The sequence below is a fragment of the Macaca fascicularis genome, chromosome 7 (assembly GCF_037993035.2).
Source record: "Macaca fascicularis isolate 582-1 chromosome 7, T2T-MFA8v1.1".
NCBI lineage: Eukaryota > Metazoa > Chordata > Mammalia > Primates > Cercopithecidae > Macaca > Macaca fascicularis.
Window position 1 is genome coordinate 15205272 of NC_088381.1, and position 17575 is coordinate 15222846.

Genomic DNA, 17575 nt, shown 5'->3' on the forward strand with positions numbered 1-17575 from the left:
CGGGGCTTCCCTCTTCCTGACTCAAGACACGGCCTTGGGGTTGGGTGGTGGCAGGGAGAAGGCTCCAGGTGACTTCTCACTGTGCTTCTAAAGCAGCATTATTCACAGTAGTTACGATATGAAAACAATGTAAGTGTCTATTGACAGATGACTGGATAAAGAAAATGTGGCGTGTGTGTGTGTGTGTGTGTGTGTGTGTGTGTGTGTGAAACACACAATGGAATATTATTTAGCCTTAAAAAGGAAGAAATCCTGCCATTTGTGATAACATGGATTAACCTGGAGGATATTACATTAAGTGAAATGTACCAGACATGGAACAACAAATATCATATGATCTCTCTTATATGAGGAATCCAAAAATAATCAAAACAGAGAGTAGGTTGGCAGTCACCAAAGGGACCAGGGGGAGATGTAGGTCAAAGGGTACAAAGTTGCAGTTACGTAGGATGAATAAGTGTTGAAATCTAATGCACGGCACAAGGACTATATAACATTTTATTATATACAGATGCTTCTCTGACATAACCTTTTTGAAGCATGCTGAATGTGTATCACTTTCACATTGTCATAATGCTGAAACATCTTAAGTCAAACCATCAAAAAGTCAAGGACCATCTGTACTGGAAATTTGCTTAGAGAGTAGATTTTAGGTGTTCTTACCACACACCCTAAAAAAGGTAACTCTGTGAGATGATGATATGTTAATTGGCTTGACTGTAGTAATTATTTCACTATGTGTATCAAAATATCATGTTGTACACTTTAAATATATACAATACAGCAAACATACCCTGACATGGCCAAATAACTAAGTAAATATATGTTTTATCCCCTTCATCTCCAACTGGCTTTATATCTCACTATCCAGCAAGCGGAGGAAAACCAGACAGCTTTTCTGGCCCTCTTGTCCTGGACTCCCTAATAGTTACTCTTGGGGCCGGAACCCAGTGTCTTGGTTGTCAGAGGTTTTCATGGAAGCTCTCTGAAAATAAGATTTCTCCAAAGGGTTTCTATCACAGGCTTGCAGGGCCCTAGTTATTTTACACATCAGTGCTCTTTTTCCCTAGGTGGGGAGGAAATGACATAACACAGTCATGTACATCGGAGACTCGAGCCTGGCTGCCTGGTCCTGCCCTCTCCATCAGAGCCCTTGACCCCTTGGGATTTTCCCCCAGAGTCCAGTTTTTTGTCTTTCTCCCTCCAATTTGACCTCCTCTGGGGATTCCCAGCCCATCAAACATGTATGTCTGAATATGTGTTTCCACACTCCATTTGCTGCCCACCGTGTGCCAGATACCACCTGAACCTTGAGAACACAGCAGTGAACAAGATTGGCAAGGGCCCTGCTCCCATGGAGCTCACACTTGTGTAGGGTGATACCAGACAGTAAACAATAAGCAAACCAGACCTAACATCAGGTCAGACAATGATAAGAAAATAAGAGGGGAAGGTGGGATAGTGAACCCTTGGGGTGGGTAGGCTACTTCAGAGGGGGCCTCAGGCATCATCACCTCTAAGGGGAGACATTTGAACTGAGGCCTGAACAGTGAGAGGGGCCTGGCCACAAAGAAGTTGGAGGAGGAATGTTTCAGACAGAGGCAACAGTGGGTAAGGCCTTCAAGGTAGAAACAAACTTGGGGTGTTGGAAGAACAACGAGAAGGTTGATGGGCTGGAGTAGAGTAGGGTCCAAATTCATTTTAAGAGCACACATGGAACTTAGGCCAATTCCAGGACGTGACTGGACACTTATGTTAAGGCTTCCTAAAAGATAGTGTAACAGTTGGAAAGTTACCAGATGTTCTATGCTGGAAGCCTTGTCTTCCTGGAACACATGAGACTCTCCCAGTGACGGCATTACCTGCTTGCCTGAAACCATCTCACCTTCAACTTTAAGGACAGAGACATCCAGTTTAATGTCACCCTGGTCTGATTCATTGTGATTCCATTATTTAAAAACTATGAATCTTTATTTCCATTACAGCCGTAGAAGTTTTTCCCTACATTCCAAGAGTTGTCTTCCACTCTAAATCAAGAAGAGCTAACAGAGCTACGTGTTCTCTGCATTCCTGGGCAGTGCATGATACTACAAACACTCTCAACCATTGAGCTCTCTCCTCAGTTGAGGATGTTCTACATTGTGGGACATTGTTTTTACTACTGATTTTGTGTGCTCAAAATTATCAGCCTAGGTCCCCAGTAAAGAGATTGGGTCTATGACCTGGGCTAGTCTCCATGAAAAGGAAGAGAGAATTCACTGCTATTTCCCAAAAGTTGGGTGGTTGAGATGATGTAGGCAGTTTTGAGGTGGAGCAGAATTGCGGGGGAGGGGTGCAGGCAGTCAAGGATTCTTCTACTCTGGGTTGGGAATCTGCAATTTAATGTAATAGCTTGCCAGATGTTTGAACTATTAAATTGTTTCTGGGGTTCAGACTGTAGAACCCACTGCGGCAGAAATGTGGGAACTTGGTAGGAAAACATAAAGATGACTGTGTGTTGGATACTTCAAGAAGGTACAAGGTCCTTTCCAGGGAACTTTTGCTAAAGCGGATCAGGAACAAGAGGCGAATTACATAACTTTGGTTCAGAAGCCACATCTACCTGTAATCAGCCATCGGAGGCTGAGGAAGGTCAAATTATCTCGTGTCTTCCTTATCATCATCATCACTATTAGCAGCAGCAGTAGCAATAGCAGCAGCAGCAGAGTTCTCTGTCACACTCTATTACTAAAGCTAAAGATTGCATGTGATTATAGATATTTATTATTCTGGTAATTGTCATGGTGATCTTTGCAGAAAGACCTGAGAGGAAAACTCCCTCCTAGTCATATCTGGAGGCCAATGTCCTTAAACAGAAAACTGGGGTCATACCCTGTAAAACCTACCAGACCAAGTAATCCAGAGCTGGGATGGGGGCAGGATCTCTTTAGAGTAAGACTGGTCTTCCAAGCCACCTAACTGTCATCTGGAGCTTGTCACTGCTAACAAGTTTCTTCCTTGCTGCCAGCTTGTTCCGTATCACTCAGGGCTATCATCAGTAACTTAGCCCTAAGAGAGGTACAGGAAAGATTTAAAAAAGGAATGCTATGTTGGTGGGGGAATCGTTCTCTAAAAGTCTGCCTTGCCAGGAAATTTTAAGCGGTAGGAGCAGAAGTGACAACCACAGCTGGCACTTTGGGTTTCGTGGTGTGAAGCAAAGGCTTTTTAACAGAGAGTGGACTGGTGCCCATTCCTAGTGGCAGCTTCTGCCACTGGAAGCCTGGTTGGCCAGAATGTGATGCTGTGATGGGGACTGTGTCTGGATCCCAGCTGTCACAACCTGGCTTCCAGATCTGAATTCTAGAGCAGAGGGAGGGAAGGCAGAACACCCCACCAGCACACTCATGTTTGGAGTCTGGCCCAGAGCAAAGAGCCTGAGTTGCTGTTGGCCAAACGTTGGTCTGTGCTTGTCAGACTGGGCTGAAGACTTCCTCCCTGGTCTATCCTTCACCTCTTATGCCATGGTTTTGGGAAGCACTGTGCTCAGCGGGCTGAACTGCTTCCTGGGTGTGCGACTAGGGTGCCAGCCAGGTCAGGAATGTCCAGGACTGGAAGAAACGCAGGGGCAGAACAACAGCACAGGCCGATGAGGAGGCTGCCCCACTGGGAGCTCTGCTGAAGGCTGCAGCCTCTCTGCTGAGAGTCAACCACTGTGCTGACTCACCATCTTGTGGTTGAGAACCCATCAGCAAATTGGCAGCTCTGCTGAACCCTGGAGCTACAAAATATAGGCCAGGGAACCTCAGCCGGAAGGGATTTCAGTTAGTGACAGGTTTTCTATTCTTATATGGAACTACAAGGGGCCCAAGAGGACCTGGGCATTTCCTTCTCTAGTCCCCGGAAGAACCATGAAACCAGGCCAGGAAGCAAGGCTAAGAGCAGGAGCAGTGTCTGTCTCCAGGGGTTTGTTTGGACTGCTGTTTGTTTTTTTCTGCTATAGCTGAACCTGGATCTAGCAGGGTCACCATCTGAGTCCCCTGGTGAACTTAGCTCCTGCCTCCCAGAGATCTGGAATGACCTTATTAGACACCTCCAGCAATTTCAGACTGGGGCTTCAGCCTGTATGAGTCAGGGGCAAGGACTGGGGAGGCAAGAGAGTTAAGGGAGTGAGAGGTGAGAGTTACAATCCACACTGTATTTTATGTCAACAGCATCCCCTGGAGTACTGCAAAGCTCTAAGTCAGATGTCCCAGTGGGGGGCACCACCCATCCTAGACTTTCTCCCCTGCCTGATGATCCTTCTAGCAACATCAAATCAGCACATAGCACTGTACTTGGCCATTAAGGTAGTAAATAAATGCCTGGTGAGTGTATAATAGTTTGGTAGATAGAAAGATGCCCCCCCGCAAAGATGTTCACATTCTCATTCCCAGAACCTGTGAATATGCTATCTTAATAGCAAACAGGATTTTGCAAGTGTGGTTAACATTAAGGATCTTGAGATAAAGAGATTATCCTGGATTATCCAAATGGGCCCAATCTAATCCTAAAAAGCAGACAGCCTTCCCTGGGTGCAGTCAGAGACAGAAATGCATCTAGGGGAAATGGGGTCAAAGAGAGGGCCATGAGAGAAGGATTCCATGCCCTGTGGCTGGTTCTGAGAGGTAGGGACTCTACATAAGGACAGAGCAAATGTCTTCTAGGAGTTCAGGGTGACCCCAGTTAGCAACCAGAAAGGACCTCAGTCTTACAATCCCACGGAACTGTCAAGACCAGAATGAGCCAAGATAAAGACTCACCCCGAGAGCTGCCTCTAAGGAATGCTGTCCTGCCGAGACATTGATTTCAGTCCTACGAGACCCACAGGACTTGTGGCCCATAGAACTAAATGATAGTAAGTGTGTGTTTTAAGCTGTTAAAGTTTTGGTAATTTATTAAAGTAGCAACTGATAATTAATACAAATGGCTGTAAAATGGAATGTATTTTGTAATCGAACATAATTTTCTTGGCTCTGGTGTCCCTAGTTTCTTTGGTGGTTGCCATTGGTAGAGAAGTCCTTCTCCATGGTTAGCTGTGTGCTAGTGATGGGGAGGGCGTCCTTTCTCTGGTCCCAAGTGCTTCTTGGCACGCTGGGTTTACTTTTCTGCTGACGTCCCCTGGTATAGGTGTTGCTAGAGCCTGGCGTTTTTAGGAAGCACATAGAACTCTCTGCTGCTTCAAAGTCAGTCAGTGGCTCCATCCCAGGCAGGTGCTCCAGACCCATCCCATTTATTAATCATCTATTCTGTACAAGAAACTTGATGAATTTTATTTCCTTTAATTCTAACAACTATATGAATTAGGTAATGTTATCCCCATTTTACAGGGAGGAAAGCTGACGCTCAGAGTAAGTGAACATCTCACCCAGGGTCACTAACAAGAGCTCAGGGATTGGAACCCAGGAGAAGATGCTTCCCTTCTCTTCTCCAAGAGTCCTTTTAGGGCTGGCAAGTTGATGCAAGCTGCAGCTCATGCCTTCAGACCATGCTGGGTCCAAGGAAATGCATGGATCTCCTCCATTACAAAGTTTGACTCCAAGAGAAGCCCAGATGTGGCTTCCAGCCCGTCCTACCTGACTGTGCCCCGCCCTTCACCACTTCCTGTCTTCCTGAGACCCAGTGGTAGAGGTGTCTGTGGGGGCTGCTACCTGGGAAAGTCCACCAGGGGGAGTGCATGGCAATCTCTCCTCTCAGATCCTCTGGGGGTTCCTTTCCCCACCCAAACTAGGCCTGGAGGTTGATGTCGGTGTGGTGTGGAAGATGTTGGGGAGAAGCTGCAGGTGCCTTCTTACTAGCTCTTCCTTAAAATTTGTCTCTCCCTCTCCTTGTTAGTCTGTTTTATAACTCACACTCCAGCAGGGGGGAAGTAAAGGAGCTTATCCCGTTCACGGATCCTATAACCCGTGGTGTTTATTACCTTGTAGCTGGTGCAGTGTCCTTTGAGCCTGGCAGTTTGGTTTAGATTCAAGTGTCTATTCTTTGCAGTCTTTCTGGGTTTGGTAGCAGAGAAAGAGAAAACAGGTAATTCGATTACTTAAGTTCTTCGTGTGGAAAAGTTAAAGCCCTACCACAAACGTGTGAGTGGGTGTTATATTGTAATAACCTGGACACCGCCAAGACAGCTTCCTTGGGGCTTTTGTGTCCTCAGGCCCACCCGAAGGTTCTCTTCTCAGTCATGTAGGATGGATTTACTTCATCCCTGGCTTGCTCTGGGCCTCAGTTTTCCTATTCTAGGGCAGAAGAAATCTGGGTCATTAAAAAAAAACAAAAAAACAAAAAAACCAAAACCAAAAACAAAAAAACACTGCTGATAGAAGTCGGTTGATGCTTTCGACCTGCAGCCTCCTTGAGGTTAATAGTCCAAGTAATTTCCTCAGGGGCCCTGGCTGGCCTGTTGAGAGTAGACCCATAAAGTGTCTGGATTTGCTGTGATAGGAGCCACGTTGGCTGTCTGTAGAGATAAGCCCTGCCCCTTGTTCCTACTTTGAGCTTGAAAAGTCCCTTATCCAACTGTGGAATGGGAACTATAAAGGAGTTCCTTCTGGGATTACTCAGAAGAGGAGAACCATGCAGTCTTGGCTGACAGACATCTGAGGATGGTCATCCCGCACATTACCAGAGACTCAGCAATGACCAGCCTGCAACCATCCTGCCTTTCCCCAGGGGGCTGGGCTCCAGCCGTGGAGGGCAGACTGGAGACTCCTTTGCCTTTCAATACTGTCTGGCCTGTCTTGGGTCCTGCACATCTTTTCTCTACTGATTTTGTGGCTGTGGTTAACTTGGCTAACCTTTCAGTGAAATAATGTCTAGTGGCATTCCTTTACATTTTCCATGTGCTGTTTTTTCCATAATTCAATTTTCTTCAGGGCTGAGTTTGGGTCTTCGTTTTTCCACCCACAGGCCTAGTTAAGCTTCACTTTGTGCTCCAACTTGCCTGCCCCAGACTTCTTGGATGGACATTGTCAATCTGGTCATATTGAGAGTGAAACTGCCACCTAGTGGTCACTGGAGATGTGCCTGCCTTTTCATGAGTTCTCTTGCTACTCGTTACTGGAAACATCAGTTGATGGTTTTCTTCTAAACTAACTCAGAAGCTGTGAAGTGAATCAGACCAAACAATTTATCTGCTTCAAATCCACATTGTAAAGAGGTTTAATATAAAGAAATATTTTCAAATCAAAATAAATAATGAAGCAACAATCAGATAGACATGTACTCCTTTGCCAAACTGGAACACATTTTTTTTCTTTGACTAAATTTCAATTCAAATGAAGTCCTAGAAAGACAAAACAAATCAACTAACAAACAGCCCAACAAAAACATCTGAACCAAACAGCCTAGCAAAATGTGGAATAGTCATTTTCATTTATGCAACACAAATGTACTTAGTGCTGGGCTGGTTCTGGTAGGCCAAGTGTTCAGTGGGTACCCGAGCAGCTCATTATGATACAACATGGCAAGTTAAAAGCAGGTGAAGGAATGCAGTGGGAGAAAACAAAGAGGACTTGCTAACTCTGCAGAGCAGTGACATTTGAACAGACTTGTCAAGGAAGACTAGATTTAGTCAGGCGGGAGGGATAGAGGGCAGGGAGGGAATTCTACCCCACTAAGGAAGAGCGTGTGCAAGGCCTAGGGGAATGGAAGAGAAGAATGAGTTTAGGTGTCTGGAAGAGGTTGTCTTAATAGGTTTCCTGTTGCTGTAACAGAATACTACAGAATGGGTCATTTATAATGAAGAGAAATTCATTTAGCGTATAGTTTTGGAGGCTGGGAAGTCCAAGAGCATGGTGCTGTCCTCCGGGGAGGGCCATCCTATGGCAGGGAGGCAGAAGGGCAAGAGAGGGAGTGTGAGAAAGAGAGACAGAGACAGAGAGGGAGGAAGGGAGGAAAAGGGGGCCAGGCTCCCAAGATCGCTCACTCACTTCTGTGATGACAGCATGCGTCTATTCACAAAGGCAGAGCCCTCAGGACCTCATCACCTCTTACAGGTCCCATCTCCCAAAACTGTAACAACAGCAATTAAATTTCAACAAGAGTTTTAGTGAGGACATTGGAACCATAGCAGATGTGTAGTATGACTAAAAAAAATCATTAAGTCTAAAGCCTTGTAATGCATTAATTAACCACCTATTTTATATATTTATTGGGTACCTATCTTATTCAAAGTAGATATAACGAAGGTATGAGACATGGAGAAAAATTTAAGATGACATGGAGGTATGTTGAAAAGATGTCAGTTCTTCCCAAATTAGTCTACAGATTCAAAACAAGCCCAATAAAAATCCCAGCAGGTTTTTTCTTTTGCGGAAATTGACAAGCTATTTCTAAAATGTATTTAGAAATGTGGAGCCAAAAATAGCCAAACTATCTTAAAAAAGATCAAAACTGGAAGATTCATATGACTACATACCAAGAACTTTAATAAAACTGAACGAATTAATTGTTGGGAAACTGGCAACAATTAAAACTGAATGTACATACACCCTCGGACCCAGCAATTCCATTCCTATGTACATGTACAACAAAAATGCATATATATATTTAATAGAGATTTATACTAGATTGTTCAACACAGTGGTATTAATAGCTGTAAATGGTGACTATCCAAATGCCCTTCAACCCTGTGGTGTCTTTGTACAACGGGATACTGTATAGCAATGAAAATGAATGATTTACAATTACACACAACACTCTGGATGCATTTCACAAATATAACGTTAAGAAAAAAGATGCCAGACTCAAGAGAACACACATTGTCCAATTCCATTTATATAAAATACAAAAATGGCTCCAAACCAGGTCTTACTCTGTCACCCAGGGTGGAGTACAGTGGCGTAATCACAGCTCACTGCACCCTCAAATTCCCAGGCTAAAGGATCTTCCTACCTCAGCCTTCTGAGTAGCTGGAACTATAGGAGCAGGCCACCACACCCACCTAATATTTTTAAAAAAACTTTTTGTACAGATGGGATCTCCCTATGTTGCCCAGGCTGGTCTCAAACTCCTGCACTCAAGTGATCCTCCTGCCTCAACCTCCCAAAGTGCTGGGATTACAGGCATCAGTCACTGCACCCAGCCTAAAAAATGGTGAAAATTAATTGTAGTAGATTGATTGTACTAGCAGCTCTAACTCTTTATCTCTTACAATCCATGCCCTTTGCCATATGACTGCAGCTCCTTTCACCAAAGATGTGGAGTGTATTTCCCCAGCAGGGTCAGGACTACGGTGAGACAATGAAGGCAATTTTCCCAGCCTTAAAATTAAGGAGGCACCAAAATCCTCAGTAATCAAGAAAAATAATATTTAATGCAATGTTTTTGAAAAATCAAAATTAATTCAAGAAAAATCTATTATGGACAAAATGTCAAAACTTCAATAAAGACAGGAGCTGACCCTGCACTTGCATGACTCAATTTACTAGCCTCACTCTACTAGCCTCACTCACTCTGCTAGCCTCACTCTAATCCTGGCTCTGTCAAAGTCTGTCTTGAATAAAGAGGATGTCTGCATATTTCTGTTTGTTCTCTTATTCTCTGCTATCACCATGGCCATGCCCTGGCTAGCCTGCTGGGGGCGAGCTGTTCCCAACCCCCTAGATGCAAGAGAAAGCCTGTGGGGGATCTGTCACGGTGGTGGGATAAACTATAGGGAAAGGACGTAAACCTTCTGAAAGGTTGGAAGATCCTGCAGAGCCCAGGGGTAGAATAGCTGAAAGCAGCTGTTCTATAACCCTGAGGCAGAAGGCAAGGAGTAGGTACAAGGGAGTGTAGGGGAATTTGTCTTAAACAGGCTTGTTTACTTATGTTGACCAGCAACTGACCTTTGATCATCCCCGCACCTGTCATTCCCTGGAAGGTGAACAATAAATGTTAATTGCCTACAGATTGTGTTGGCTCCAGGTTTTCGGCATTGTGCCTGCACTGAATAAAAGCAAGCAGCTCCAGCTTCACCAGGCTGCTGTCTGGCCACGAGAGCCAGGCAGTCACCTAGCTGCTCTTACACTGCATGCTTGTGTCTGAGTACTCATTTCATCCATCGGCCGGGGTATGCAGGTCAGACCCAACAAGAGCCCAGCTAAGATGAACTGACTTGCCTACACAACCACCCCAGGTGAGTGAGTGATAAAATACTGAAGTTTTGTGATTGTTATGCAGCAAGAGCTGAATGATGCACTGAACTATGTAGTTAAGGGTCAGGATAGAGGTTGCTTTTGGGAGAAGAGGCATGAAGTGGGCTTCTGAGGTGCTGCTGAGTTCTGTTTCTTAACCTGGGTGCTAATTACACAGTTGTGTTCAGTTTGTGAAAATTTTATGTTTATGACCTGTACACTTTTCCATATTTTTATTTGAAAAAAAAATTTTAAAGGGTGGGTGACGTGGCTCCTACTATTTTTTTCAGGGACAACTTACCGAGCTAAGATAAATAAAAGCAACAAGCACCAGAGACTGAAATCAAAATCCAGAATAAATTGAATTTGAACCAATATTCAGAAAATCTTTTAAAATATTTATTTTGGACTCTATCTGCAACTATTTATATGAAACCACTTAGAATTATTTAGGCCATTATTTTTAAATCCTGTTAGGCTTGACACAATCACAGCATAAGAATATTCTCTGAACCAGTATTTCATTTGGTTTGGGATTTTGTTGAATTCATCTTTACATGTGGCTTTACATTGGCATCATTTCAATACAAATGAGACTAATGTAAATTATTATGATGGTTATTTTTCAACCACATGATACTGCTAATGTCAGTAGGCTTGGCTTTTCTTTTCTTCTTCTTTTTTTTTTTTTAATGGAGTCTCCCTCTGTTGCCCAGGCTGGAGTGCAATGGCACAATCTTGGCTCACTGCAATCTCTGCCTCTTGGGTTCAAGTGATTCTCGTGCCTCAGCCTTCCAAGTAGTTGAGATTACAGGCGCCACCACCATGCCTGGCTAATTTTTGTGTTTTTAGTAGAGAGAGGATTTTACCATGTTGGCCAGGCTGGTTTCGCACTCCTGACCTCAGGTGATCCACCCGCCTTGGCCTCCCAAAGTGCTAGAATTACAGGTGTGAGCCACTATGCCTGGCTGGCTTGGCTTTTCTATGCACAGAGATATAACTATCATTCAGCATCAATCCAGGAGCAAGTTATTATCCATCCAGTCAGTCAATGACTATCTGATGCCTGATGGGAAGAAGCTGGCATCTAATCAGAACGGTGATTTTCTTGCTGTGGATTCCTTCTTTTTCCAGCTGTCTGGAATTGACTCTGAAGTGGGTGGGAAGAGCCTGTCATCAATTTGATGTCAGAGAAAGTTCTGTTTTAAGAATTGAGATAAAAGGGGGAAAATACATAGCTAAATTATAGCATTTGTGCTGTCTTCCTCCATCTCCCAAAGGAATAACTTCTAGTTGCTTTTCAGAAAGACATGCAAACATGTACGAGTTCTCTGGGGGAAAAAGACTTCTATCTAGTACCAGATTGGCTCCCTGCCTAGGTGTTTCCTATGCACCTGGGCCTGGCAGTGCCATGCCCCACTTTCCGTGGCAGGTGAGGGCCAGGAATGGTGCCAAGGACTTTAATTACAGGAACTCATCTAATCTTTGTAACCCCTCTATGGGGGAGGCACTGTCATTATCTCCTCTTTACAAACGAGGACCCTGAAACACAGAGATGTTGAATCACCTGTCTAAAGTCGCACAGCTAGAACCTAGCAGAGCTCATATTGAGCCTGGCTGTGTGGCTCGGGGGCTGTGCTCTTATCACCAAAACTTGCTTTCAATTCAAGTTGCCAATTCCAAGGGAGCTGTGAGAAATCCGCTTGTAGAAGAAAAAAATTATTTTTACAAGCAGAGCTACCTCTCCCTAATTTATAGCTGATATAAATCAAATTTTTAGATCCATCAGGCTTGTGGGATAGGGCATTCCTAAGTATGAACTTAGGAGATTATTTTGAAATGAATGACTTAAAATTATCTTTTAATGTAAGTACTTTAAACGTCTGCTTATACTGTCCTGTTTTGACTGCTTCACATAGTAAGTTAGTGGTGTTTTTTACTCACTGTTAATTTCATAAGTCTATGTCTCAGTTACAGGTAAAGGCCCTTTAGAATCGAATCGGTTTACTTGTTCTCTTTTTTAAGCTGTGGTACCCAGCATGAATGGTAATCAGTAGGTGCTCAGAGTAGGTGCGTATTGATTGATTCACAGGACTGAAGTAAAATGCTTCCAGTTTAGCAGAGATTCTGGAGTAAACGGAATAAAATGAAAATGATGTTTCGTTAAATTGACTGGCAGGACACATGTAAATTACAATGAAAACAATTTTATTGACAGGCAAACAAAAAAATCATGTATTTGGTTATAAAAATTCTCGTAACGAAAATTATTTGTTTTGCTCCCTTCTGTATTCCCTCTACGTAATGGTCCTCCTCCTCCTCTTGTCCTCCCCTAACAGCATGAGTAAAACTCACAGAAAGTTTCAATAGATCACCTATCACATGAGCTGCCTGGACTGTCAGGACATCTAACTTTCACGAGGCCATGGTTTCCATTTTCTTAGAATCGGTTTATTTACTTCTGGGACCGTCACAGAACTGCCGCCAATGCACATCGCTGCCTTTTGTTGCTGTCAGAAGGGGAAGTGGTGAAGATTTCAGGCAGATGGTGGGAAATCTAGAGGCAATTGTACGTCCTGTAATCCTTGATCAGGTGAGAAGTATTTCTGGGGAGACCAACCCTGGCTCACAGTCCTCCCTCAGTCATGGCTGAGGAATCACAGCCAAAAGGATTCTTGAAGGTACTGGCGACAACAGTTTTTTTCTAGCTCTGGATAATCTGTCATTAGGGACTGTACTTTCTATTAAAGTGCTGGTTTTAATCAAAGTGGCAACACATTCTTACTCCTTAACCAAACGTGTCAGCAGCTTCTTTCAAGAATTCAGCTAACATATATGAGCTTCCATTGTGGACAAAAAATCCAATTCTAGGTGTTTCAGGGCTTGGGAAATTGAGGGTGCAGACTTGTTCCCCGGTGCATGGAGGACACTAGGAGTCAGGATACGCATCACAGTCAGCTTTAACATTGTCATATATGGACTCTGGTGAGGGATGTGAGAGCAAGAAAAAGACAAAGGTTGGAGATGGACTAATTGTGACTAAGGGACTATATAGGGATCCTTCTCCTGGAAATGAGATTGAGTCACCCTCAAGAAAACATGCTTTCAAGTCCCGTCTTAGCTTTGGCATTGTTAATTCACATCCAAATTTGCTGCAAATGCATTTAATTAAGCTTCCAGCCTCCAGTCTTTCTCCACTAGAAACTTGCTAGCCCACTGCCACAATTTATGTTCCCAAGTCATCCAGACGGTTCTTGAGCCTGCAAGGGGCTCCTCCTTTGTGTAATGGTATGCACTCCCTTCCCCATTATCCAAGACAATTTTCTTCCTGGGTTCAGAGTTTAACATTAAAATGATGCTTTCATAGTTCATATAGAAAGGTTTTGGAAAGAAAGTAATCATGGATTATACAGTAATCTCTTTGTATTCTAGAGGGTGGGTTTCAGCATACCCACCCCAAGGTTACAAAAATTTGAGGATGTACAAGTCCCTGATAGAACGTATTTTCACATAAGCTATACAATCCTCCCATATATTTTAAATAATCTCTAGATTACTTACAATACCTAATACAATGTAAATACTGTGCGAACAGTTGTTGACACTATGTTGATTTTTTTGTTTTAATATTGGTATTCCCAATCTTTTTTTCGGAATATTTTTGATTTGCTGATGGCTGAATCCTCAGATGTGAAACCTGTGGATATGGAGGACTGACTATATAAATTGGTCTATTTCTTCATTTGGCAATGATGTACCCAGAAGAGAACATCTTAACTGTAACCAAACTTTTGTAGTAAAAAATGCTGACCTTTGATGACCTGGAACTGACGCCACACTTCTTGTAAGCAGTGCGAGACTGGCAAGGATTTAATTGTTTTCCTCTTTCAATAAGATACAGCTGTGATCTTCCAGCGGCTTCCAATTGTGAGTCCACAGACAGATTGCGATTAGAATCACCTGGGGGAGAATGTTGACCCTGAAGTTTTTTGGTTTCCAGGTGTAGTGATTCTGTGGCAGAACTAGAAGGGCCTGGAAACCTATTTTCAAAAAGCTCCCCCAAGGGATTCTGTGTGAACCAACTTGGGAAACAATTGTTGCTGGTACTATATGATTGACAGGTAAAGATCTGGTCATTAGTGGTACTGGATTAAGCTCTGACATGACCTCAGTTTCCAGGCTGTGCCCACTCAAGTGACTCACTGCTCATGTAGGGGAGAAAAAGGATAGATTGATGGGCAGAACAGAGTAGTGATCCCAAAGGCGATTGGGAACACTTGGTGTGTTCTACATGGGAGAATATTTTCTGTGCTTATGACCCATTGTTAAAGTGAGATTTGGGGAACTGGCATAAATCCTTTTTGCATATCCAGTACAACTTCCTGCAACAACAACTTATTGATTGCCTGCCTGTCCCCATTTATTGTTACCCAAAATATGTAATATTAAGTGATATTAGAGAAAAACCATCTTGGTTGCCATCTTTCTACATCCCTCTTTTCACTTTTCCATGTTCCCTTTTTGTTTTTTAAAATTGTTTTTCAACTTTTAGCGACAGGGGTCGCACGTGCAGATTTGTTACATGAGTATGTTGCACCCACGTTGTGAGTAGAGTACCCAGCAGGTAGTTTCAGCCCACGTGTCGTCTCTCCCTCCCCTCTCTAGTAATCCAGTGTTCACTGTTCTAATGTTTATGTCCATCTTCTTTTTATAGTCTATAACCATAATTTATACTTTTAGTATTCTACTAGAAGTATTTTGCATTTTTACAAAGGATTTTTTTCAATTTCCCTTTGAAACCTGCATGTTCTTGCTAGCTTTCAGCGTATCTGGGTTTATGCCACGCTGATGAAATCTAATACTTGGTACAAATCAACATCCTAGGGGTTGCTGGGAAGGCCAAATGCACACTTTGATGTTTTAGGTATAGTTGATTGACAATCGATGGCTTGGTGTACTTTAATGGCCTGAAAGTCACTCTTCAGAAGTGCTCCGCTTTTCTTTGACGCTCAGTGCAATACCCAAGAATGACCAGGAGATGGTGCTGTGGATCAACTTTTCTCCCACATTGAGCAGTGCAGGTGGTTTTCAGATAACCCAAGATGATGAGATAAAGCTTTCCTTCCTTTATTTTCCTAGGGAGGCTAATAAACTGCTCAAATTTGCAAACTAAGTAAAATATTTAAAACAAAAAATTTAACTTTAGGGATAAAGGTTGACGAACTGACTTTGAACATTGCTCTAAGGCCATCAGATCTGAACTTGACACAGAGCTTGAGCTTGGAGGAGGTGTAGTTTGTTGAATGTTTACTGGCAACTTTCTGCTCTTAATAAAGAGGTCAGAGAAAGCCCTTGAAGAAGATTGAAGACCAGTCTGAGACTTCCTGCTGCCCTCAGAGCAGCACAGAGAAGTGATTACAATATAAATGGAATTCTAAGAAATGCATATATTTTATGCTGTCCTTGGCTTAATCATGAAAATGTTAGGCAAAAGACGCTATCTGCAAAATTAGCATAAGGAGAATATCTGATGCCAGGGGTCACAGGATTTTGCCCAAGTCCTTTGTGATGGCTAAGCAGTTGGCTCCCTTTCCTAGGCCTTTGGAGATAATGCTAACAGACTGTTTGGTTTTCCTCTTGTGTATTTATAACCTCTTGTGTTTGTAGTTAGAATGTGGCCTGCTGGAATGGATTTTCTTTCCTATTTGCATGTAAATAACATGACCATGACCCTGTAAATTTCCCACAAGCAGTTTTAGAAATACGGTGGGTGTTATCCCAGAGGTGGGGGCCCCTGCGTCACTCCTAAGAGTGTCTAAGCCAATTAACTCAGTTGGTATGATTATGGGCCTAAGACATCCAAGGTCACAGTAACCATCTGTGGCAAGATCAGTAAAGTTAGAAAAGAGAGAGCCTGTGTATTCCAGGCACCAAGAGGAATGTGCTGTAACACAGGCAAAGTGTGGTACTGGTAACATGGAAAGTTATTGGTAACGTGGAAAAACATAATTTGTGTGGCTCAGCAGTATCTGTTTAACAGAGAAGGCACTCAATGATGTCATCCTCAGCAGTAGAACCATTTATGTTTATAGAGAGCTTCCTAAGAATAAAGTTGTGTGAACTCATGGTTCCTGACTCAGTTTTATTTATGTGACTCTTTACAACTTGTGTCTCTTAAGATTTTTCTCTTTTGTTTTGCTTTTTTCTTTTTCCCACAACAGACAATTATGAAGAAATGGAAAGATACCTTTGCTTATTGATGTAATCAGGGAAAGGTGTAAAATTCAGTGGTGATTCTCCCACTGCAGAGCCTCTACCAGCTGCAAAATTTTAGGAAGACTGGAAAACAGGTTTTTCACCATCCCTGCATGCTTTCCATTGGTATTCCCTGTTAGCCGCTGAAATCCAGATGTGTACTTGAGATTTATAGTTGTTTACTTGGAATGCAAAATCTCCCATGAAACAGGAAAAGGATCTTTCATATAAAGAATAAATATTTGTGTTATAGATGGAGAAACAAATGCCTTTCTGAGCCCAGTTTCTAGGGCTGGCTGGCTGAATCTCTGGTATATAATAATAAATCACATTCATTGACTCAGGGACAGGCTCTGTGCTAAGCATGTTGCAAGTATCACTACTTCTGATTCTCACAAAACCTTGTGAAATAGCTACTGTGATTATCTGCTGTGTGTGTGTGTGTGTGTGTGTGTTGGCAAAATCTCGCTCTGTTACCCAGGCCGGAGTCCAGTGGCATAATCTCAGCTCACTGTAACCTCCACCTCCTGGGTTCAAGCAATTCTCCTCCCTCAGCCTCTCGAGTAGCTGGGACTACAGGTATACGCCATGACACCTGGCTAATTTTTGTGTTTTCATTAGAGACAGTTTCACCATGTTGGCCAGGCTGGTCTCAAACTCCCAACCTTAGGTAATCCACACTCCTCAGCCTCCCAAAGTGTTGGGATTACAGGTGTGAGCCACTGTGCCTGGCCATTATCTGCATTTTTAAGGATGAGGAAACACTCACAAAGATGGAGTAACTTTGCTGAGATTCCCTGGCTGGCAAATGGCAGAGGCATGACTTTAAATCCAGTTCCAGCAACATGTTCTTAAATAGTGTGCTATTCTATTTGGCCTATAGCTTTTTGGAGACAACCTAATTTCAGTCTAATTCTTTTGTGTTTCAAACAAGATTACACATGTGTGATTCTGTAAGTGGGAAGTCGGTCCAAATTTCTGTGTTCACATGTGCCCCTGAGCTCTTCAATAGGCTGCAGGTACAAGGCAGGCTAAGAATCAAGGGGCTAGTGTTGTAGTTTTTTAGTCAGTCATGTGCATGTGTATTTAACATCTCCTGGGAATGTAAGGCTACCTTTCCTTGATTGCTCTCAGCTTAGCACAATGTCAAAAATTCTAGGCAGCAGCAAAGTCTCATTCAATATCCTATTACA

At 43.1% G+C, this 17575-nt stretch overlaps 1 protein-coding gene and 2 long non-coding RNA genes across 4 annotated transcripts in view; all 3 read left to right on the forward strand.

Annotated features, from left to right (window-relative positions):
• Nucleotides 1-7513, forward strand: part of LOC107130146 (uncharacterized) — a 54036-nt gene extending 46523 nt beyond the window's left edge. For both annotated transcript variants that reach the window (XR_010588022.1, XR_001491843.3), the window contains exon 5: nt 6919-7513. This is a non-coding gene — a long non-coding RNA (uncharacterized lncRNA). The remainder of the gene's footprint in view (nt 1-6918) is intronic.
• Nucleotides 2000-6922, forward strand: LINC02694 (long intergenic non-protein coding RNA 2694). Its single transcript, XM_005559143.4, is given in 2 exon segments — nt 2000-3958; nt 5346-6922. Coding segments are annotated over 2 exon segments (546 nt in total). The 5' UTR covers nt 2000-3826; the 3' UTR covers nt 5760-6922.
• A 2457-nt stretch (nt 7514-9970) lies between the features above and the next one.
• Nucleotides 9971-16687, forward strand: LOC102127532 (uncharacterized). The gene is made up of 3 exons (XR_006699280.2): nt 9971-10129; nt 12572-12720; nt 16349-16687. It is a non-coding gene; the product is annotated as an uncharacterized lncRNA (long non-coding RNA).
• Nucleotides 16688-17575: the final 888 nt, after the last annotated feature.